The following is a 23,759-nucleotide window of genomic DNA, read 5'->3' as shown; positions in this document are numbered from 1 at the left end:
ATATAATCTGAGTTTACAACCCGCAGTAACTTAAACCCAACTTGACTACAGCGAGAGCCCGAAAGTATGCACTACTTTTAATAACTGCTACTTCACTCCAGCAGCTAGGTTGCTGTCTTTGCTAAGGCTTAGCAACTCACCAACGTTAGTGAGCAGCTGATTGCCCGATGCAATTTCCAGCACTACTAACAGCTGTTAGAGTGAATGCACCTGATTTTTATACTCATTCACGAAAGTGAATCAGTATATTGGTTTTGTGCAATGTCCGTCTTGCTGTCCGTCCGTCTGTCCGTCTGTCCGTCCGTCCGTCTGTCCGTCTGTCCGTCTGTCCGTCTGTCCGTATGAACGCAATCTATTTCGGCGCTATTGAAGCTAGAGACTTGAAATTTGGAACACATACTCCTGTATATCTCCGATTTATAAAGTGTTAAAATTTTCCCGATCCGCCCACTAGGGGCGTGGCAAATCGGAAAATGCATTTTCCGATATACCAGAAATCATGTTAGTTAAAGAGCTAGAAAGCTGAAATTTGGTATGTAGGTCCGCGTTGACCACCCTAGATCACGAGCTATGGCGGATATATCTACGCCTATTGGGGGCGTGGCAAATCGGATAAAACTGTATCTCCTAAAGTTGTAAACCTAGAATGCTGAAATTTTGCACGTCAGCTAATGGTATGACTCTATAAAGTCTAAAGATAAAATTATAAGTCTACGCCGATTGGGGGCGTGGAAAATCGGACCTGAAGATATAGTGATTTTTTAAATTCTCCTATATTTTGGACACTATTGATGGCAGAGACCTCAAATTTTGTATATATACTCGGACTGATCACCCAAGACCAAAAAGTTTTGTCGGATATATTTCCGCCCTCAGGGGGCGTGGCAAACCACAAAAGTTTATATCTCCTAAAGTATAATAGCTAGAAGCTTTAAATTTGGATAGTTGAGTTACTGGTAGCCTTCTCTATCGATTCCCCAAAAATAATTTTTACGCCTCTTTAGGGGCGTGGCATATCGAAAAATACCCTGTAATTTTCACATTTTTTGAGGTTAAGCATTCAAACTTTGCAGTTAGGGTACCGTTATCTCTTTCTAAAAACTGACCAAAAATGAGGTGTCTACGCCCAGTTGGGGCGTGGCAAATCGAAAAAACCTGTATATTCTACAGTATTAGAGCGAAACTTAGCTACTAAATTGTTGATGGGATGTGAATGAGTATTCCGCAGTCGGTAACGCCCGACTGCAACGTTCTTACTTGTTCTTATTGCGCAAGTGTGACGCCTAAAGTAACAAAATTTACGCGCCCACAAAAGACAAGGAAAGGAAAGAAGCCCTGACGCCAAAACACTGACGCTATCGCCCCCCCTCTCTTGCACCACCGAATTATACCGCTTGGGAATTCCACGAACCGCCGCGCAGTAAGTCTCTGGTAGTTTTTTGAGGTCGCTGGGTACGCCGCGCCCACAGCAAACACGTTGACTTCAGTTCTTTCCACTTTCACAGGGGAAAACACAGTTCAAGCTATTGTCTACGATGGACCACGATGACATCGACCGCACTCCGTGAAAACGCAACTCGAACCACGTGCGTGTGTGTGTGTGTGCGTGTGTGTGTCTTGTGTAAGCAGAAAGACGCGAAAAATGATTGAAACAGCTATTGCTCGAAGGGTTCAGGGAATTTCGTAGTCGGGAAGTCTCGACTACAGCTTTCTTACTTGTTTTTTTTTTTTTTTTAATTTTTATTCTCATTCTGTATGTTTTCATCATCATTCATTATAATAAAATACTTTTATATATCTATCTATACTAATATTGTATTATTGTATGACGTTCATCAAAGCCTAAATTATTTTAGTTAACATGACATTCTTTGACTTTTGGGCGGTACGAAGTTCGCCGGGTCACCTAGTTATATATATTTAGAGATTATGTACAGTCAGGCATACAAATAAAACAGCAAACAATATTTGCAAATAAACTAAAATTGTTGCTTGAAAAAATTTTATTTCTTTTAATCTACAAGGCAAAGTAATGTGAAGACCGCTTGCGTCAATAAATCATTAATCGTATAGCTCGCTCAATCGATTCTCGTCGAAAGAACGTCACACGAATAGCTGAACTCAATTCTCTTAAGAGAAAACAAGTAAGTAGACTCCAGTCGAGACTTCTCGACTAGGAGATACCCTCAAATCTCCAAGCTGATATTCTACTCATTCTGCACATCTTTTATGCACACATGCATAAACACGCATTCACACGCACGTAAATCACACGCTCTGCTGAATGCGCAGTATGCAGCGACTGCGCTTGGGCTGAGCTGCAGTGAGGGCAATATTATGATTATTGTAGTAGGACTATCTTTATGAAACTTTTAGAGCGTGATCATTTGCTGAACATGTGTGTAAATTTCAAATCACAAGTCTCTAGTACTGAAATACGTTTTTTTTTTACAAATTGGGGCGATGGAGGTGTGGTATATAAAATGTTGGTATATAAATCTGTGAATTAAAAAATTAATTTTTATTCATCAAATGTATATACACAGTGAATCTCAAGTCTCTAGGTGTAAAAGTGTTCAAATTACGCTGAAAAAATAGGGTCGACTTTACGGTTATTCTCGATAGAAAATATATCGAAAAACTAAGACAAATTTATACTGCGTATGGTATACACGAGTATGCATGTTCTCTAGCTCTTATATCTTCTGAGATCGGCTTGCTCATACGGACGGACGGACAGACGGACGGGGCTATATCGACTCAGCTCGTCACCCTGATCAAGAATATATATACTTTAAGGGGTCTGCCACGCCTCGTTCATACATTTCAACAAAACCATTTAACCCTGATTTGCCATTTTCAATGGGTGTTCATGCACATGCATGAACATAGAAATATGATAAAAATGGTAACATACCATCTACGCACTTTACAACTAGCATACATAAAATAGATAATATATGTGGCAAGTGTGAACTGTAAGACTAGAATAAATTTGACTCTGACCCTTAGCGACAGGAATATTTAAGAGACGAACGCTGAGCATTAGAACCTCAGCGATAGGATAAGTATAGCTAATAGACCCACGCGGAGCCTTACAAACTCAGCGATACGATAAGAATATGTAATAGACCAATGTTGAGCCTTACACACTCAGCAATAGACGTACTAGATTTAAGGGTTGAAATTATGCATGAGTCTGGATATATAAACCCAGGCTCAGAAAAATAAAGATCAATACGCAACTAATCACCATCATATTCAAGTGTATTCGTTCAATGGGTGTAAATATGTTTTATGAATTTTTTCCGCCCGTTTCATCCTGTTACATATATTTTTACAAAGTAATTTAATTGTAAAAACATGTTCTCTTCTTTTACTCTTATACTCATTCACGACAATGAAATTAGTACATTGGTTTTGTGCATTTACATCGTTACGTATGCCCGTTTGTCCGTATGAATTCAATCTTTGATTTTTCAACGAAAGATAAATCTGTTCCATTACCTATATTGCACATGTATTTAAAGATATTAAATATTTTGAACTTCACAAAAAATTTGGTGACTGTAATTGCCAAAAAAACAAGTAAGAAAGCTCTAGTCGAGACTATTCGACTACGAGATCCCCTGAACCCTTGGAGTAATAGCTATTTCAATAATTTTTCGCGTCTTTCAGCTTACACAAGAAACACGCACACACACACACACCCACGCACGCACGCACACACAGGCATACATACACACACATACATACACACATACACACACACACACATACACAAACAATTACATACATATACACACACAAGCATAAACACGCATGGGCGGCAGTGAGCGCTTACTATAAGAACTTAATTGCTTAATAACTTTTTTGTGGACGTACGATATTCATGAAACTTTTAGATTATGATTATGACATGGATATGCATGTAATTGCCAAAGCACAAGTCTCTAGTATTTGAAATACGCTTTTTACAAAAGTGAGGGTGAGGGGGTGAATTTAAGGGTGGGGGGTAAATTTTAACAAAAACCGAAATTGTATAAATTGCATATAGGCATACATTAAAAATTTGGAGACTCTAGCAATAAAGGTGTAGAAGATATAATTTTATAACTGGTTTTCGATAAGGTTTTTAATCGATAAAAAAAGATCGGGATGAGTTATCGATTTTTAATGATAAACTTGATATGCGCGCTGTAATTACGAACATTTTTAAAAAAATTTGAAGTCTCTAGCTCTTATATCTTCTGAAATCGACGCGTTCATACATACGGACAGACGGACAGACGGACGGACGGACGGACAGACGGACAGACAGACGGACAGGGCCAAATCAACTCAGCTCGTCGCCCTGATCAAGAATATATATACTTTGTGGGGTCTGCCACGCCTCCTTCTGCCTGTTACATACATTTCAACAAAACCATTATACCCTGATTTCCCATTGAAAATGGGTTCAGGGTATAAAAAACAATTGGGGGGCGCATTGACGGGGTGTGTAAATGGGGGGGGGCTAATCTGACGCGTTTTATTATAGCTCTAGTATTTGAAATACGCCTTTTACTAATTTAGAACGCAGATGGGAAAGTCACATGTGGTGGCTGATTAGGACTATAGCCCAATGTCTATAAAATAAACATGAACCAATACTTGAAATTTGGAGAGTTGTAGGAAATATGATTGTATAGCTAATTTTTTTTTCAATAAAATTTGTAATCGATAACAAAATAACGGGAATATTTATCAATTTTTATGAACAAACAAAAAATTTCAAGTTCCTACCACTCTTAACATATAAACGGACAGGCGGAAATGGTTAAAAAGACGGCGTTTGTCGGCATGATAAGGAATATATATACTTTATGGGGTCTGTCGCGTCTGCTTCTGACTGTTACATACGTTTAATTAAAACTTAATACCCCGATTTCACATTTTCAAGCGGTTCAGTTATACAAATGTGTATATTAGCGCCAAAGACCGATAATAGATTTTAAGATTTTAATTAAATTTGGAAAAATTTGGATTATAACCATCAAAGTTTCTACTGTTGTGTTCATAAATAATCAATTAAACTGCATCGACCATTATTCACTTACTTACCTTTTCTGCAAATCTGGCATACTTTCCTTCTTCAGATATGAAATCACTAGAACACCGTTTTAAATGTGCCATCAAGTATTTTCGAATAACTTTTGTAGATGGCAATATAACACTGCATGCAACAGACAATAAAGCCCAATTTCGCAGGTTTACCCTTGAGTTAGCATCAGGGTGATCCGTAGTTTGTTTAATAAGTTGAAGATAAAGTTCATTTAGGAGAGAATCCTTTCTCATGCATTTATCCATAATGGATTGTACTATACGTGTATGCTCATCCTCCGCTCGCTTTATTGTGTCGCCTGAAATAATATTAATATATTTGTGTCATGTCAATGAACTGATAAGAGAAATAAGTAAGAAAGCTCTAGTTGAGACTGCTCGACGACGAGATCCCCTGAACCATTCGAGCAATAGCTATTTCAATAATTTTTCGCGATACGAATGCTCTTGGTGCGGACGAGGTCTGGTGGAGGATGCCAACCACGTCTTATTCGATTGTGGACGCTTCCTAGAGGAGAGGCGTTGCCTGGAAGAAGAAGTGGGTCACTCCATTAGAGCGGACAACGTGGTATAAGCACCATCGTGGACACAATTATGATGGGGCTTCGAGAATCGAGCGGATACGAGCTGTCCCAGGCTAAGGGAGTGCAAAGTACTTGCGAAGCAATGCGTTACGGCCGTCCCGCAAGCATCGTACGCTACCCTTATCCACCTAAACGCTGTTAATAAATGAATAAAAAACAAGTAATAAAGCTCTAGTCAAGACTGCTCGACTACGAGATTCCCTGAGACCTTCGAGCATTTCAATCATTTTTTGCGTCAATCTGCTTACACACGCACACACACATACATACACATACACACACATATATACACGCACACAAGCACCCAAGCCTAAACACACATGGACTGCAGTGTGCGCTTACTATGAGAACTAATAACTTATAATAACTTTTCTTATGGATGTACTTTGTTCATGAAGCTTTCAGATTATTATTATAACATGGACATGCATGTTTTTGCCAAATCACAAGTCTATAGTATTTGAAATACGCTTTCCAAAAAAGGGGAGGGTGAGGGGGTTGATATAGGGGTGAGGGGTAAATTTCGACAAAAATCGAAATCATTATATTAAATACACATAGGTCTAAATTTAAAATTTGGAAGCTCTTGCTCTAAAGGGGTAGGAGATATAATTAAATAGCTAGTTTTCGATAAGGTTTTTAATCGATAATAAAGTATCGATATTTAGAGAAAAACTCTATATGCGCGTGATATACACAGATCTAGGAAAAAAAATTGAAGTCTCTAGCTCTTATATCTTCTGAGATCGACGCGTTCATACATACGGACGGACGGACGGACGGACAGGGCCAAATCGACTCAGTTCGTCCGCCTGATCAAGAATATATATACTTTGTGGGGTCTTCCACGCCTCCTTCTGCCTGTTACACACATTTCAACAAAACCATTATGCCCTGATTTCCCATTGAAAATGGGTTCAGGGTATAAAAAAGAAACACAAGTAAGAAAGCTCTAGTCGAGACTGCTCGACTACGAGATCTCCTGAACCCTTCGAGCAATAGGTATTTCAATCATTTTTCGCGTCTTTCTGCTTACACAAGACACACGCACACACACACACAAGCACACACGCACAAACACACACGGCAGTTCGAAATACGTTTTCGTGTGGGCGCACCGTACCCAGCGACTCTAGAAAAGAACAAAGACTTACTTCGCGGCGGTTTGCGGAGTACCCCGGTGCTAGAATCCAGTGGTACAAGAGAGGGGACAATAGCGTCACTGTTTTGGCATCAGGGCTTTTCTCTTTCCTTTTCTTTTTCAAGCGCGAAAATATTTGTCACTTTAGGCATCACACTTGCGCAATTTACAACAAGTAAGAAGGCTCCAGTCGAGACTGCTCGACTTGGAGATACCCTGAACCCTCCAAACTGATATTCTAATCATTCTGGACTTCTTTTATGCACACATACATACACATGCACGTATAAGCACGCGCTCTGCAAACTGCGCAGCTAGCAGCGGCTGCGCTTGGGCTGCACTGCAGTGTGGGCAATATTATGACAATTTATTTGTTGAATAATTTCTTTTGTAGACATACGATCCTAACTTTTGGAGCGTAATTATATGGTTAAAATGTGTGTACATTCCAAAGCACAAGTCTCTAGTACTTGAAATGCGTTTTTTACAAATTGGGGGCGAAGGGGGCGTGGTATCCAAAATCTGTAAATTACAAAATCTTTGTATCTATTAACTTTATATACAACGCAAATTTGAAGTCTCCAGGTCTAAAAGTGTTCAAATTAAGCTGAAAAAACAATGTCGATTTTTCGATTATGTTCGATAAAAGAGTTATCGGACAAGTTATCGAAAAAAAAATAAAGCAAACTTGTACTGCCTATGGTATACACGAGTATGCATGCCAAAATTCAGCTCTCTAGCTCTTATATCTTCTGAGATCCTTTTGCTCATACGGACGGACGGACAGGGCTATATCGACTCAGCTCGTCGTCCTGATCAAGAATATATATACTTTGTGGCGTCTGCGATGATTCCTTCTGCCTGTTACATACTTTTCACAAAACCATTATACCCTGATTTCCCATTTTCAATGGGTTCAGGGTATAAAAAGCAGGTGCATTCACGCTGTTAGTAGTGCTGCAAATTGCAGCGGACAATCAACTGCTCACTAACTTTGGTGAGTTGCTAAGTCTCAGCAAAGACAGCAACCTAGCTGCTGGTGTGAGGTAGCAGGTATTAAAAGCAGTGCATACTTTCGGGCTCTCGCTGTAGTTAAGTTGAGTTTAAGTTACTGCGGTCTATAAATTCAAATTATATTAGTAGCCATTGCCCACTACAGGCTTCACGTCGTTGTAGTCGGAGCAAAAAATGGATGCCAGGATGGAGGACGAGCTGCAAGCTTTCGCGCGTCGTTCTTCGTTGCAGCGATCACCGCAGCAACAACAGAGGGCGCTGCCGCAGCCGTCGACCTTTAATCAGTCCCCAGTGGCTGAGTGTCAGGCACCCAAGTCACTAAAAGAAGCGTTAGCCCAAATAGGAGTTACTCTAGAGGGTTTGACTGCCTTATTTGGGGGTCAGCGGCATATTAATGCCCTAATGAAAGAGGAGCTGGCTAGGTTGGTCAATCTCCATAAGACGGCCGAAAAGCTTTGCAACTGACCGGTTAAAAACTGCGAGCTACAGACCAAGAAAGTAGTTGAGACAGCGAGCGCTAGTGCGATCTCAGGTAGCGATACGCCCAAGCGGTCGTAGGAAGTTGCCACCGAGCAGAGAAAAACTCCCTCAAACAAGCCAAAGCCTAATAGAAGTGCAGCGAACCCAATAGAGCCAATGGCTCTACGGGCTGCAGCTGATAAATCAAACCAGGCAGGTCGACAGCGTCGACGCAGGACGGTCATAAAAGGACGCAAGCCTTTACAAAAACAACCCAGAAGTGATGCAATCGCGATCTCAGGCGTAGGTGGTTGCAGCTATTTGGACATGCTTCGCGTAGTCAAGAGCGACCGAAATCTAAAATATCTGAGCTGCGATGTTCAGGGCATTAGGAAGACAGATAAGGGGGACCTCTTGTTGCAATTGAGTATGAAGCCGGAGCATAGTGCTGAGACACTGCACGAAGCTGTAGGCAAGGCCTTGGGCGACCGAGCGGTAGTTAAAACACTCACCATATCGGCTCAGATTCAGATTCGTGACCGAGATGAGTTAGCTAGCAAGGAGAAGATCTTAGAGACAATCAGGGTTGAGTTGAAGGATAGCTCACTCCCCATTTAGGTTATCAAATCGCTTCGACCAGCCTTTGGTGGACAGCAAAGAGCTACGGTTGCTCTCCCAATTGGGAAATCAAACTCTGCTCGAGCTGCGACTGTGACCTAAAGGGCGCCTGTTTCAGGTGTGGTCACAGTGCAAAAGCATGCACCAAGCCACCTAAATGTAGCCTCTGCGTCCGGAAAGGTGAAAAGCAGACGGACCACTCAGCAGGCAGCTTTAAGTGCCCATCCTACCGTCAAGCAAGCAGTTCACGCGACAACAAGAGCCTACATATTGGTGGAATGCACAAATATGTGACATTCGACAATGCATTCAAGCGAGAAGAAGGGTCGCGGTAGGTGTACTTTTCTGGAAAAACAATTAGCTTACCAGGCCGCTAGAAGACAGTTGAAGAAGGTCATTAGGGCCAGCAAAACAGAATGTTTCTTAGAGTTGTGTGACTCAGCCGAATATGACCCCTGGGGCAGCGCATACAAGATAGTAGTTAAAAAACTATACGCAGGTAAACAGGTACAGCCTACGGATCGCTTGGAGCTTAAATCGACTTATACACGCGCTCATTTGCATGTGTGTACACATAAATGCGTACTCTAAGCATATTCTAAGAATCTCAGTCGCTGCTGCTTTTAGCTTTTTTAGCCTTTTTCCCATCAAATCTGGCTTTTTCCGAAGACCAATTGCGGGAAATATTTGGGAATGGCGGGAAGCGGGAATTCTGGCTTTTTTTATACCCTGAACCCATTTTCAATGGGAAATCAGGGTATAATGGTTTTGTTGAAATGTATGTAACAGGCAGAAGGAGGCGTGGCAGACTCCACAAAGTATATATATTCTTGATCAGGATGATGAGCTGAGTCGATATAGCCCTGTCCGTCTGTCTGTCTGTCCGTCTGTCCGTCTGTCCGTCCGTCCGTCTGTCCGTCTGTCCGTATGTTTGAACGCGTCGATTTCCGAAGATATAAGAGCTAGAGACTTCAAATTTTTTTTAAATGTCCGTAATTACAGCGCGGATATCGAGTTTATCATTAAAAATCGATAACTCATCCCGATCTTTTTTTGATCGATAAAAACCCTTCTCGAATACCATTTATAAAATTATATCTTCTACACCTTTATAGCTAGAGTCTCCAAATTTTAAATGTATGCTTATATGCAATTTATACAATTTCGGTTTCTGTTAAAATTTACCCCCCACCCCTATATTAACCCCCTCACCGTCACTATTGTAAAAAGCGTATTTCAAATACTAGAGCTTTGGAAATTACATGCATCTCCATGTTATAATTATAATCTTAAAGTTTCAAAAAGATCGTATGTCCACAAAAAAAGTTATTAAACAATTAAATTCTCATAGTAAGCTTGTTTATGCTTGTGTGTGTATGTGTATGGTTGTGTGTGCGTGTTTCTTGTGTAAGCTGAAAGACGCGAAAAATTATTGAAATAGCTATTACTCCAAGGGTTCAGGGGATCTCGTAGTCAAGCAGTCTCGACTAGAGCTTTCTTACTTGTTATACTCATTCACGAAAGTGAATCAGTATATTGGTTTTGTGCAATGTCCGTCTTGCTGTCCGTCCGTCTGTCCGTCTGTCCGTCCGTCCGTCTGTCCGTCTGTCCGTATGAACGCAATCTATTTCGGCGCTATTGAAGCTAGAGACTTGAAATTTGGAACACATACTCGTGTATATCTCCGATTTATAAAGTGTTAAAATTTTCCCGATCCGCCCACTAGGGGCGTGGCAAATCGGAAAATGCATTTTCCGATATACCAGAAATCATGTTTGTTGAAGAGCTAGAAAGCTGAAATTTGGTATGTAGGTCCGCGTTGACCACCCAAGATCACGAGCTATGGCGGATATATCTACGCCCATTGGGGGCGTGGCAAATCGGATAAAACTGTATCTCCTAAAGTTGTAAGCCTAGAATGCTGAAATTTTGCACGTCAGCTAATGGTATGATTCTATAAAGTCTGAAGATAAATTATAAGTCTACGCCCGTTGGGGGCGTGGCAAATCGGACCTGAAGATATAGTGATTTTTTAAATTCTCCTATATTTTGGACACTATTGATGGCAGAGACCTCAAATTTTGTATATATACTCGGACTGATCGCCCAAAACCAAAAAGTTTTGTCGGATATATGTCCGCCCACAGGGGGCGTGGCAAACCGCAAAAGTTTATATCTCCTAAAGTATAATAGCTACTAGCTTTAAATTTTGGATAGTTGAGTTACTGGTAGCCTCCTCTATCGATTCCCCAAAAATAATTTTTACGCCTCTTTAGGGGCGTGGCATATCGAAAAATACCCTGTAATTTTCACATTTTTTTAGGGTAAGCATTCAAACTTTGCAGTTAGGGTAACGTTATCTCTTTCTAAAAACTGACCAAAAATGAGGTGTCTACGCCCAGTTGGGGCGTGGCAAATCGGAAAAACCTGTATATTCTACAGTATTAGAACGAAACTTAACTACTTAATTGTTGATGGGATGTGAATGAGTATTCCGCAGTCGGTAACGCCCGACTGCAACGTTCTTACTTGTTTTTAAATGAATTGGGCTTCTTTCGCTTTTTTTTAAAATACTGTCACCAATTTCATGAAAACATGTAGCAGAACTATTGCCACTTGTAAAAAAAGTTTGGTATTCGATAAATCTGTGAAGTAAAAATATACCAAATGTGTCTAAGAGTGGCAGCTTTATCATACGTTTATATCGATATTCGCCAATATCACCACCACTACTTTACACAAACTGTGATCACAATAAGTGAGATTTTTTCGGCTACAAATTTCGCCATGCCAAAGGAATATAAGCAAAAGTGCCGTGATGCAGGCCTTGAACAAGAAATTCGTGCTCGCTGCTCTTATTTTGTGAACTTATCAAGCAGCTAAAGCGGAGGTAACCAATTTGTCAGATTCTTCTACCGACCATTAAATAATTTTGATTTTATCTGCAGGCTCCCCGATAATTTAAACATTTTAAAAAAGATTGACGTTTTTTCCGTGGATAAAATTCTGTCAACTAAAAAAAAGGAATCACAGAATTGTTAGAACACCTCCAAGTAGACAATTCCCGACAATTTAAACATTTTAAAAAAGATTGACGTTTTTTCCGTGGATCAAATTCTGTCAACTAAAAAAAAGGAATCACAGAATTGTTAGAACACCTCCAAGTAGACAGAATAGCCGACATTGAGCGGCAGTACTATGATATTAATCTAGTTAAGTGGGAAAACGTCAATGACAGCTCCAAATTTTGGAATGAAGTCTCTAAGTACAAGGATTCTGGCGGCAACAGCAGATTCCTTGACTTGGCAGCTGTTGCCCTGCAAATGTTTTCTTTACCATGGTCCAACGCGGAGATGGAACGCTAAATAGCCAGCTTAAATTGGTCAAGTCCAAGTTAAGGAACTCAATAAGCATAAGCACAATAAACAGTATTCTTAGCAGTATTTTATTGAGAGTGAATAGATGATACCGATTTATATATTACTTTTTTATTTAATATAACACACAGATATGGTTTGCGAAGACTGGGCAAATGCTTTGTATTTATATACAAAGTTCCTCCAAATTATCTTCGCATGATAGGTACTAACAGGTCGTACGATTCTGAAACCGATGCTAGTCGCGAAGAATTAGATAGCATGCTGAAAATCTTGTAAATTAAAAAAAACAAGTAAGAAGACTCTAGTCGAGACTGCTCGACCAGGAGAAACCCTGAACCCTCCAAGCTTATATTCTAATCACTGTAGACTTCTTTTCGGCACTCGTATATACACACGCACGCATTAAAACGCGCTCTGCTAATTGTGCAATAAGCAGCGACTGCGCTTGGGCTGCGCTGCAGTGTGAGCAACATTATAAGAATTTATTTGTTGAATATTTTAATTTCTAGACGTACAATCTTAATGAAACTTTCAGAACATAATCATAATGTTCAAATGTATGTATATTCCAAAGCAGAAGTCTCTAGTATTTGAAATACGCTTTTTACAAAGGTGAGGATGAGGGGGTAGAAATAGGAGTGGATGGTAAATTTTAACAAAAATCGAAATTGTATAAAATACATATAAGTCTACATTTAAAATTTGGAAGCTCTAGCTCTAAAGGTGTAGGAGATAATTAAATAACTAGCTTTCGATAAGGTTTTTAATCGATAATAAAATATATCGATATTTAGAGAAAAAACTGATCGCATGATATACACGGACCTAGGAAAAAAATTGAAGTCTGTGTGTGTGTGTGTGTGTGTGTGTGTGTGTGTGTGTGTGTGTGTGTGTGTGTGTGTGTGTGTGTGTGTGTGTGTGTGTGTGTGTGTGTGTGTGTGTGTGTGTGTGTGTGTGTGTGTGTGTGTGTTGTTCTTGTGTAAGCTGAAAGACGCGAAAAATTGTTGAAATAGCTATTACTCAAAGGGCTCAGGGGATCTCGTAGTCGAGCAGTCTCGACTAGAGCTTTCTTACATGTTTTTTACGCTTTTTGGTAAAAATTTTCAACTTTTATTTCGTTTCTTCCATCTAAAACCAGCTTTTCTTTTCTGGTAAAAAGTTGGCAGCACTGATCTCTGAATTTCCAGCCATTACACTGGATTTTCTTTGCTACTGTTGCTCGAAATGACGCGGTGGTGCTGTAGGCAGAAACACCGGCGATCTTTATTTTAGCTTTTTTGACAAACATGCTATTTGGCTTGGGTGCGAGTTCAAATCCCGCGGAAAACACTTTTGTAAATTGCAAATTTTTGTTATTTTAGCTTCATTTATATTTTTTAAATTTCATAAAAATGTTTCTCTCCGTATTATGAATATCTATTAAGCTTATCTATATGTACAAATCTTCTATATATATAAAAGAGAGTTGTGTAAAAGTGCTCCTCCACTTATAACTCGAGATCTGCTGGACCAATTTTCATGGTTTTTGATTTGTTGGATTTGTCTCCGCTACGAGTAGGATAGTAAATCTAAAAAAATACTGAAAAAAATTGACGAATACTTGAAAAACGCGGTTTTTTCCCTAAAGATTCAAATTTCCATTGATACTCAGTAGGATTGATAACAGTGACAGTTTTCGGTCCTGCTGTCATATTATACAATACTATAGAAGTAAATAAACAAATGTAGTCAGTCAGTCTACGGCACAGACTCAGGCGAACCTGACTATTCATAAAAAAAGCACATTTGATAAAAATAAAACGCGTGCGTACAGAAGCTAAATATCTCGAAAGTTCAGGTATTTGCTTGTCTCAACACACAAATTTGTGTAAATTATTTATATTTATATTTCTTTATTGTTTTATGTGGTTTTGTGCGACGGCATATTCAGTGTTACTATTGATAAAAATGCCGCGTCCTAGAAGATCTAATCTTTCCCGGCAGACCCATAATGCAATCAGGCATCGGAATATCGCGAGTCAATTATCTGACGAAAAACGAGAAATCGCCCGAGAAAGGCGCCGTGAAATGCCAATAAGAAGTGGTTTACGGATTGATTTGAATCGAGCAACGTTTCGATATGATTGCACCATTGACTACAGCTTGAATCGTTTAGTTTGTATTGGTCCAATGGACGTTGTTTGCCAGCATTGTGGCGCATTGAAGTTTGCTGGTGAAACGCCCAGTTTGTGCTGCCTTAGTTGTAAAGTGACATTGCCATTAGTGGTCCCGCCACCAGAGCCAATGCGTTCCCTGCTTTATGGCGAAACACTAGAATCCCGACATTTTCTAGGGAACACTCAAAAATACAATGCCTGTTTCCAAATGACTTCATTTGGGGCGGAAATTATTTGAGACGGATATAATTTACGTTAAAAATTTTATTTTTTACGATTGTAAAAAACAAAACAAAACAAAAAAACAAAAAAAAAACAAAAATTGGAATAATGTAGTTTGTTAGATTTCTGTAAAATGTGATTGTAAATCTAACTATAACTATGGCTTTGAATTGAAAGATTCAAGGCCAGATTTGTCATCGCATTGAATCACTGCAACCTATTGAAGATGCACAGCACAAATTCTTGCAAATATACTTCATGGGCAATATGGAAGAACAACTTGACCGGCGTCAAGAAATCAACATAGCTATGAAAAGAGCAATTCCACAAGATTTCCATCAAATGCCTCACGAACATCATGCATTGGTCAAGCTGTTCAAGACTGCTTTAGAGCGCATGCCAAGAGATGGCTATAAAGTAGTATTCAGAGCAGATAAGACCATCTGGAACACATGAGCGCACATTTAATGCTCCAACAATCGGTAATAACCGTATTCCTGTTGACGAGTCGAGTGGCTTGATTTCATTTCCTCACAATTTTTGCAATTTCGTTTCATCAAAAGATGAGCTTATCAACAAAATATTTCCGAATATCATTGCTTTCCACAAAAATACTAAATGGTTAAGTGCAATTTTTTTCGGCTAAAAATAAAGAGGTGGATGACCTTAATTTTATAATTCAAAATAAAATCGTTGGTACTCTGTATTCATTCAAATCTATCGACTGTGTAACAAACGAAGAAGAAGCAAATAATTATCCAACTGAATTTTTGAACTCCTTGGATGTGCCTGGTTTACCACCGCACAATTTACAACTGAAGGTTGGCTCGGAGTTATCATGCTTAGAAATTTAAACCAACCAAAACTGTGCAATGGAACGCGTTTGGTGATAAGAAAACTGATGAGCAATGTGATTCACGCGTCGATACTCAAAGGAAAATTGAAAGATGAGGAAGTTCTTATTCCTAGCATTCCGATGATCCCAACAGATATGCCCTTTGAGTTTAAACGAATTAAATTCCCGATTCGTCTTGCCTTCGCCATGACGATCAACAAATCACAGGGCAAATCTTTGACTATTTGTGGCCTCAATCTAGAAAATGCGTGTTTTTCTCATGTTCAATTGTACGTGGCATACTCAAGTGTTGGCAAACCATCCGCATTATTTGTTCTTGCACCTGACCAAAAAACAAGGAATTCCGTTTACCACAAGATGCTTGAATTAAAATCCGATTAATAAATGAATCTGTAGTATGTTGTATGTCATATAAGCATATGCTCACAGTATTGTAGTGTATACAATATATGAAGTTGACATATGCCCAAAATATAAGTAAGAGTATCATGCTCACAACATAGCAACACTTTGTTGCTTTACTTATATTATAACAGCTATACATAAGCGCCGTAATATGATCGGTCACTTATGTATAGACTGGCCTGCAGCGTGGGATCTGCAACGTAAGCATTGTTACGCTCTTGTCCACGCCGCAGCTTAAACGCTAAATGTATATGCCTTCTGCATATGCATACAAACATATATACACACACATACAGCATGTTATATACTCCCATTCTGCCGCTGCTATAAGCGACAGAATTCTTTAGGCTAAGACTTTATTTGAATAAAATACGGAGAGCATTCGCTGCCCGACACTGCAATTAAACAGTTCTTTTTGTTCTATAATAAATATTGTTTACAAATCAGACTGTATCTTACCTGATGCGTAAAAATTATTTTTGGGGAATCGATAGAGGAGGCTACCAGCAACTTAAGTATCCAGTATTTGAAGCTTCTAGCTCTTAAACTGTAGGAGATATAAACTTTTGCGGTTTGCCACGTCCCCTATGGGCGGACATATATCTATCACAACTCGTTGGACTTGGGTGGTCAACCCGCGTATATATAAGTTAACACCAGTCAATGCATAGCACTTCCTCTTCTCCCCTACCATCAACTTGGCGCCTCTGCTTCCCAACATGTCTCGGCAGCGGCCGTTGCCGCCCTGCTGCTGCGACGTCCACGTCGACCTGGAAAACGAAAAGGAAGAGAAGCCGCCGCCTGACGAAGGGCAGTCGGTGGCTGGCAGCTGAACTCGACGAGACGATACTTTTGACAAATACTAACAATTCATTGCGAAATTATAACGATTTAAATCGAACTATTCCGAGATTGTTTTTCTTTTGGTTTATCCGAATCTGGGAAACTAAATAACGATAAGTATAACCCTTGGACGTGGTCGCCACTAGAGTAACAAGGCGTCACGATCGTTAACTGGCGCCCGAGCAGGGACCACTTCGTTTATAAAATTGTGCGGATAAAAAATATAAATATAGTGCCACGAGTATTCCCTAAATAAAAAATAAAAAATTAAATAATACGTGAAATTTTTTTCATTTGTTGCGCGCAAAACGATCAAATATAAGCGACTAAAAATAAAAAATACGTAAATAAAAAATTAAGATAATAATTATAATTTTAATATGATTAAATAATATGCAACGATACGGAAGTTTTGAAGAATTTGTTTAAAAATCTTTTTCGTCGGTATTGCGCGAGTTACATATGTCTAGGCACCCGTCGATGTTCCCCCCAAAAGCAGACGCGTCTTGCCTTGTAAGCAAGTACTCGACTATTTTGCAGCGGCGACACTGACAGAGAAACTACCAAGAATTAGAATATAAACAGTTCTTGGAATCCTGAAGCAGCGCAGACAACGAAACGACGGCGGCAAGTGATGCAAAAGCAGAGCTTGCAGTCAGTTCTATTTTTGACAATCAGTCGACTAGTCGAACGAAAACAGAGCTAATCAACTTAAAATAAAAAAGCCATAGACACCATAACTCGCGCGAATCAAAATAATAAAAATAAAGGTACTAAAAAAATAGTAATAATAATTAATTAAATATGATACGATACAACGCAATGAGAAAAAATTTCACTCAATAATACAGGAAACTTTGTGTTCAAGAATTAAAGGAATTTGTGCGTGTGCTAATAATATAAGAAAAAAGTCTGTGGAAAATGTGTACGTAATCTCTATGTTAAGAGATGCGTGGGTTCGACTCCCTTCGCAGACCAAATAAAGAAATAAAAAGTTGAAAAAGCCGACGGCAAATTTTTAGTGGGCAGTGCACTTGTGATGTGTAATGTCGAGGTTCGACTCCCTGCCGTGCGGTGATATTCAATTTGAATTATTAAAAATGTTATATAAAATCATTCAGCTAAGGTCGGTGGCTAAGAAATATTAGTGGGCAGTGCATGTCAGGGGTCCGACTCCCCGCCACCCGGCCCGAAACCCCGCTGATAATTTGCGCACATTTTATAATCGAAAGTGGTCTCAGTTTTAATTTTAAGAGATAACCACTTTGGCAGCTTCGACCTGCAAGTGGCATTTACAAGCACAAAAAGCAAAACAAAACGAAAAAGTAACATGCAGTGAGTGTGAGTGCAAGTGCGTTACTTGCTGATAGAGGTGTGTGGTTAGGCACTGTGTTCCGTTGGAAAGGCCTTGCAATCAAAAATAAAAGACAAAATACAAATATTGCGTTCGGCTGCCCAACGGTTCGTGGAGTCGTTCTTACCCCAGTAGGCTGTAACAGGCTAAAAAGGATAATAAGGACCTCCCGTTAAGTGCAAATCAGCCCACACCTTGGCATACGATACGCTGCAACTCACGCCTGTGCGCAAATAAATTTTTCTTTTTTTGTTTCTTTCTTCTCTTCCTTCTTTGAAATAAAAATAAAAATTACACATGACGACATGAAGATACAATAAATTTACCCTATTAAAAAAAAATATAATAAAAATAAATAAAGATAAATACAATCAACTAAATAAAGGAAAAATGAAAAATTAGTTTTTTTCTGTTTCTCTTAATTGCAACATTTTTTTTTTTTTAATAGTTTACTAATTCAAGTTTTTATCCCCGACAGATTAAAGTAGTCAGCATACTCATACGCACAGTAGCGCACACACAAAAGTTAATAAAAATTACACTATGTTAGTTTTTTCAATCCCTTATAGACTTAAGTAAAAATTGTTAGTATTAAGAAGAAAATTGTATTACTAACACACTGCATATCACCAGCATCCCATTAACTTAATTAATATACCTAATATAAAATATGGCGGACCACTAGCGACGTTGACACAGAGCAGGGATGGAGAGTGGATAGATATTTCAACCTGATCCACATGGTAATACTGGATGAAATTGTAGCGAGCATCGAGGCGACGAGAAATGAAGCACGAGAACTAAACGCAGGGCAAATCCGAGTCTTGACGTTGTATTACCCAGAACCACACGCCGCCAAACGCCTGCAACAATCACCGGTGACACGGAACCTCGTGTTGCACAGGCAAATGACATCACTCCGGTCACCCAGAAGGTTGTCTGATCTGCGGGACGCAGATACTTAAGGGGGGAGGAGCTAACACCAGTCAATGCATAGCACTTCCTCTTCTCCCCTACCATCAACTTGGCGCCTCTGCTTCCCAACATGTCTCGGCAGCGGCCGTTGCCGCCCTGCTGCTGCGACGTCGACGTCGTCCTGGAAAACGAAAAGGAAGAGAAGCCGCCGCCTGACGAAGGGCAGTCGGTGGCTGGAAGCTGAACTCGACGAGACGATACTTTTAACAAATACTAACAATTCATTGCGAAATTATAACGATTTAAATCGAACTATTCCGAGATTGTTTTTCTTTTGGTTTATCCTAATCTGGGAAACTAAATAACGATAAGTATAACCAACCCTTGGACGTGGTCGCCACTAGAGTAACAAGGTGTCACGATCGTTAACTTATATATATTGCACAAAACCAATAAACTCATTCCACTGCGGAATACTCAATCAATACTGGGCGTAGACACCTCATTTTCGGTCAGTTTTTAAAACGAGATAACCTAACTGCGAAGTTTGAATGCTGACGCTAAAGAAATGTGAAAATTACAGGTTATTTTTCGATATGCCACGCCCCATTGAATCATCACAGACCCCATAAAGTATATATATTCTTGATCAGGACGACGAGCTAAGTTGGTATATCTCTGTCCTCTGTCCGTCCGTATGAGCAAAAGGTTCACAGAAGATATAAGAGCTAGAGAAAATTGGCATGCATACTCGTGTATACCATAGGCAGTACAAGTTTATCATATTTTTTCGATAACTCATCCGATAACTTTTTTATCGAGAATAATCGGAAAATGGTTTTTTCAGCCTAATTTGCACATTTTTAGACCTGGAGACTTCAAATTTGCGTTGTATACAAAGTTATTGGATACAAAGATTTTGTAATTTACAGATTTTGGATACCGCGCCCCCTTCGCCACCAATTTGTTCACATTTCAAGTACTAGAGACTGGTGGTTTGGAATGTACACACATTTTAACTATGTGAGTACGCTCTAAAAGTTTCATTAAGATTGTATGTTTACAAAAGAAATTATACAACAAATAAATTCTCATAATATTGCCCACATTGCAGCGCAGACCAGGCGCAGCCGCTACTTACTGTGCAGTTAGCAGAGCACGTGCTTAATGGTTAATGGTTTTGTTAAAAGTATGTAACAGGCAAAAGGAGGCGTGGCAGATCCCACAAAGTATATATTCTTGATCAGGGCGACGAGCTGAGTTGATTTGGCCCTGTCCGTCTGCCTGTCTGTCCGTCCGCCCGTCCGTCCGTATGTATGAACGCGTCGATCTCAAAAGATCTCACTAGATATAAGAGCTAGAGACTTCAATTTTTTTTCCTAGATCCGTGTATATAACGCGCATATCGAGTTTTTCTCTAAATATCGATAACTACCCCCAATATTTTATTATCGATTAAAAACCTTATCGAGAGCTAGTTATTTAATTATATCTCCTACACCTTTAAAGGTATAGTTTCCAAATTTTAAATGTAGATTTATGTGTATCTTATACAATTTCGAGTTTTGTTAAAATTTACCCCCCACCCCTATATCCACCCCCTCACCTTCACCCTTGTAAAAGGCGTATTTCAAATACTAAAGACTTGTTCTTTGGCAAAAACATGCATATCCATGTTATAATCATAATCATGAAGAAAGTACAACCACAAGAAAAGTTATTTAACAATTAAGTTCTTATAGTAAGCGCACCATGTGTGTTTAGGCTTCTGTGTGTGTATATGTGTGTGTGTGTATGCGTAAGTGTATGTTTGTGTGTGTGCGTGAGTCTTGTGTAAGCAGATAGCCGCGAAAAATGAATGAAGTAGCTATTGCTCGAAGGGTTCAGAAGGATCTCGTAGTCGAGCAGTCTCACTAGAACTTTCTTACTTGTTGGGAATTAATTAACTTAATTCAAAATTACCTGATATTCCAAGGCCGGAAAATTGTAATATTGAATCAAATATTTGAACCATTGTTGTTTCATCTTGATCCGTCAATGAGCTTAGACAAAAAGTGAGTTGCTGTTTACTGAATGCCCAAAATGAATGAGAAAATCCTTTATATGTTTCTCCGTGGTCTTGAGGACTTGTCCTTTGTTCTGCTCGTAATTTTTCGATACGATGCTTAGATAGGCGTCTCAGCGTGTTTCGTAAGAAACCGCCTGATTCATGAGGTTTTCGCACTATATTCAAGTCTATTAATTGCCTGCGGCATATAATAACATTTTGATACAATCTTGTTCTATCTTCATTGGTGATTCCTTTTCCTTTTTTAGTGCAATCAAAATTACTTAATATCCAATTTGATAATGATGGGTAATATGAAATAATAAGAGCGCCAATTTCATGCTTTTGTACTGTTTCAAATACAAAACATTTTTGCAAATCCAGAAAAATGCTATCATCTTTCGTAAGTCTGGGCGATTGGTTAGTAGTGCGATTGAGAGATATTGTAAGAAAACTATCACTTGGATCTATTAAAATTGATTCTATATCTGTATATTTAAACTGATATATAATGACTTTATCTTCAGGTTGAATGAATAAAACTCCTTCACAATTGATTCCTAAAATTATATTATTGACAAAACTCCAATATCCTTTATAAATTACGTTAAACATGGTTGTTCCGTAAAGTGGGTATTGCATAACACAACTTAAGTACAACACTTTAGCAGTTAATTCATTTCTTGATGATCCATATTGTCGATGTGCTTGAGCAAGAATCGGTATCCAAAACTGTTGTTCTCTTGTTTTAGAAATTCGGTTTGGTAAAAAGCTATTGATATCACAATAATACTCAGGCTTCGGCTGATTAGATGGATCCCCAAGTGCTACCTGTGCTTGCAAACCAGCTAATTGTAAAGCAACTTTTTCACTTACTGGAAATTCATCACACTAAAAAAAAGAAATAACTTATTCAATTTTTATGCCGTACATATTTATATTATATATTATTATTAATATTAGTCAAAGAAATTGCGATTAAAATAGTTTTCTTATTTTGTTTGAATACTTAAGAAATATGAATATCTTACCTTTACAATACTGTATACTGCTTGGGCGTACAACATTCCAACTTCAACAGGATCCTGGGATAATTCTCGAGTTGGTTTGAACAATCTTTTTTTAAAGACAAATCTATTTTCCCCGTAAGTAGAAGCATTTGAAAGTCTTTTGTAGCTATTAGGCGAGTTTTGCTTAGACTCCCATTCAGAGATAATATCATATAAATATTCAAAGCTTTTTATATGCTCTTCGCCATCTGGACGGGATTGGAATATTGCCCAACCTTCAATTGATGCCAAATTAAGTTTATCTGCAAGCTTCTGTACTGCATCGATAGCTGTATCTGTGGGATGAACGTCAATAGCCTTTGTTCGAGAATCTAAAAAGAAAAATCGACAGACAATTGTGCCGAGTCGTCTCATAGCCTACAAATAAAAACATTTATAAATTTAAATTAGCAACTAAAACCTTTTTAAATATGAAGCTATATAATATGGCTCACTTGTAGTAACAAGAGCATTAAGCAAAAAGAGTTTTACTAGACTCCCATTCAGAGATAATATCATATAAATATTCAAAGCTTTATTATATATGCTCTTCGCCATCTGGACGTGATTAGAAAATTATCACCTAAAATACGCCGCTCTCAACGCATCCGCTTGATGTCATGAGTATAACTCATTCACGAAAATGAATTTGTTTTTTTCGGCGCTATTGAAGCTAGGGAAATTTGGAACATATACTCGTGTATATCTCCGATTTATATAGTGTTAAAATTTTCCCGATCCACCCACTAGGGGCGTGGCAAATCGGAAAATGCACTTTCCGATACACCAGAAATAATATTAGTTGAAGAGCTGGAAAGCTGAAATGGCGAGCTATGGCGAATATATCTACGCTCATTGGGGGCGTGGCAAATCGGATAAAACTGTATCTCCAAAACTAAATGTCTGCGCCCATTAGGGGCGAGGCAAATTGGATCTGAAGATATAGTCATTTTTTAAATTCTGCTATATTTTGGACATTGTTTATGCTAGAGACCTCAAATTGTATATATATTTGGGCTGACCACCCAAGACCAAAAAGCTTCCACGGATATATGTCCGCCCACAGGTGGCGTGACAAACCGCAAAAGTTTGTACCTACTAAAGTATAATAGCTAGAAGCTTCAGATTTGGATAGTTGAGTTACTAGTAACCTCCCCTATCGATTACCCAAAAATAATTTTTACGCCTCTTTAGGGGAGTGACATATCGAAAAATACCCTGTAATTTTCACATTTTTGGAGCGTAAGCATTCAAATTTTGTAATTAGGCTACTTATCAACTCATGTACTCGAACTCAAAATCTTACTCCTTCAATTCTTTTTTGCTCAGCTGAATATTCTGCCTGAGTCATATATGAGTGCACTCTTTCACTCAATGCGTATTCGGTTAAGCTTTCACATACATATATATGTCAAAGCACAAAAAAAGTTTACCTTAGCGCAGCAAGTTTCGGTGACCGTCCACTTCTCAACGATTGTGAATTCTTTGTCTCACTAATTTCTTGTGCCTACCACCGAACCACACTTGACTTCCAGCCTAGAAAACATAACCGACCAACCACGATACGTCCAGTCGCGAAACACACAAAATAGCAAAACCATACGCATTCACAT

General features: G+C 38.9%; 1 protein-coding gene across 7 annotated transcripts in view; it reads right to left on the bottom strand.

The window, feature by feature from the left end:
* LOC26527348 (unconventional myosin-VIIa) overlaps window positions 1-23,759 on the bottom strand; it is a 146,950-nt gene that overhangs the window by 21,151 nt on the left and 102,040 nt on the right. For 5 of the 7 annotated variants that reach the window (XM_044007793.1, XM_044007792.1, XM_044007794.1 and 2 more), the window contains 3 exons: window positions 22,129-22,524; window positions 21,013-21,988; window positions 5,104-5,402 (listed from right to left, as the gene is read on the bottom strand). In XM_044007793.1, coding sequence (XP_043863728.1) covers window positions 5,104-5,402; window positions 21,013-21,988; window positions 22,129-22,524 — 1,671 coding nt within the window. Of the gene's footprint in view, window positions 1-5,103; window positions 5,403-21,012; window positions 21,989-22,128; window positions 22,525-23,759 lie in introns of those variants that run through there. The other 2 variants (XM_044007800.1, XM_044007798.1) reach the window with 2 other exon arrangements.

Source organism: Drosophila mojavensis, unplaced genomic scaffold (assembly GCF_018153725.1).
Source record: "Drosophila mojavensis isolate 15081-1352.22 unplaced genomic scaffold, ASM1815372v1 contig_19, whole genome shotgun sequence".
NCBI classification, from domain to species: domain Eukaryota; kingdom Metazoa; phylum Arthropoda; class Insecta; order Diptera; family Drosophilidae; genus Drosophila; species Drosophila mojavensis.
The sequence above is the reverse complement of the archived record's forward strand: the minus strand, read 5'-3'. Positions and strand labels throughout refer to the sequence as shown.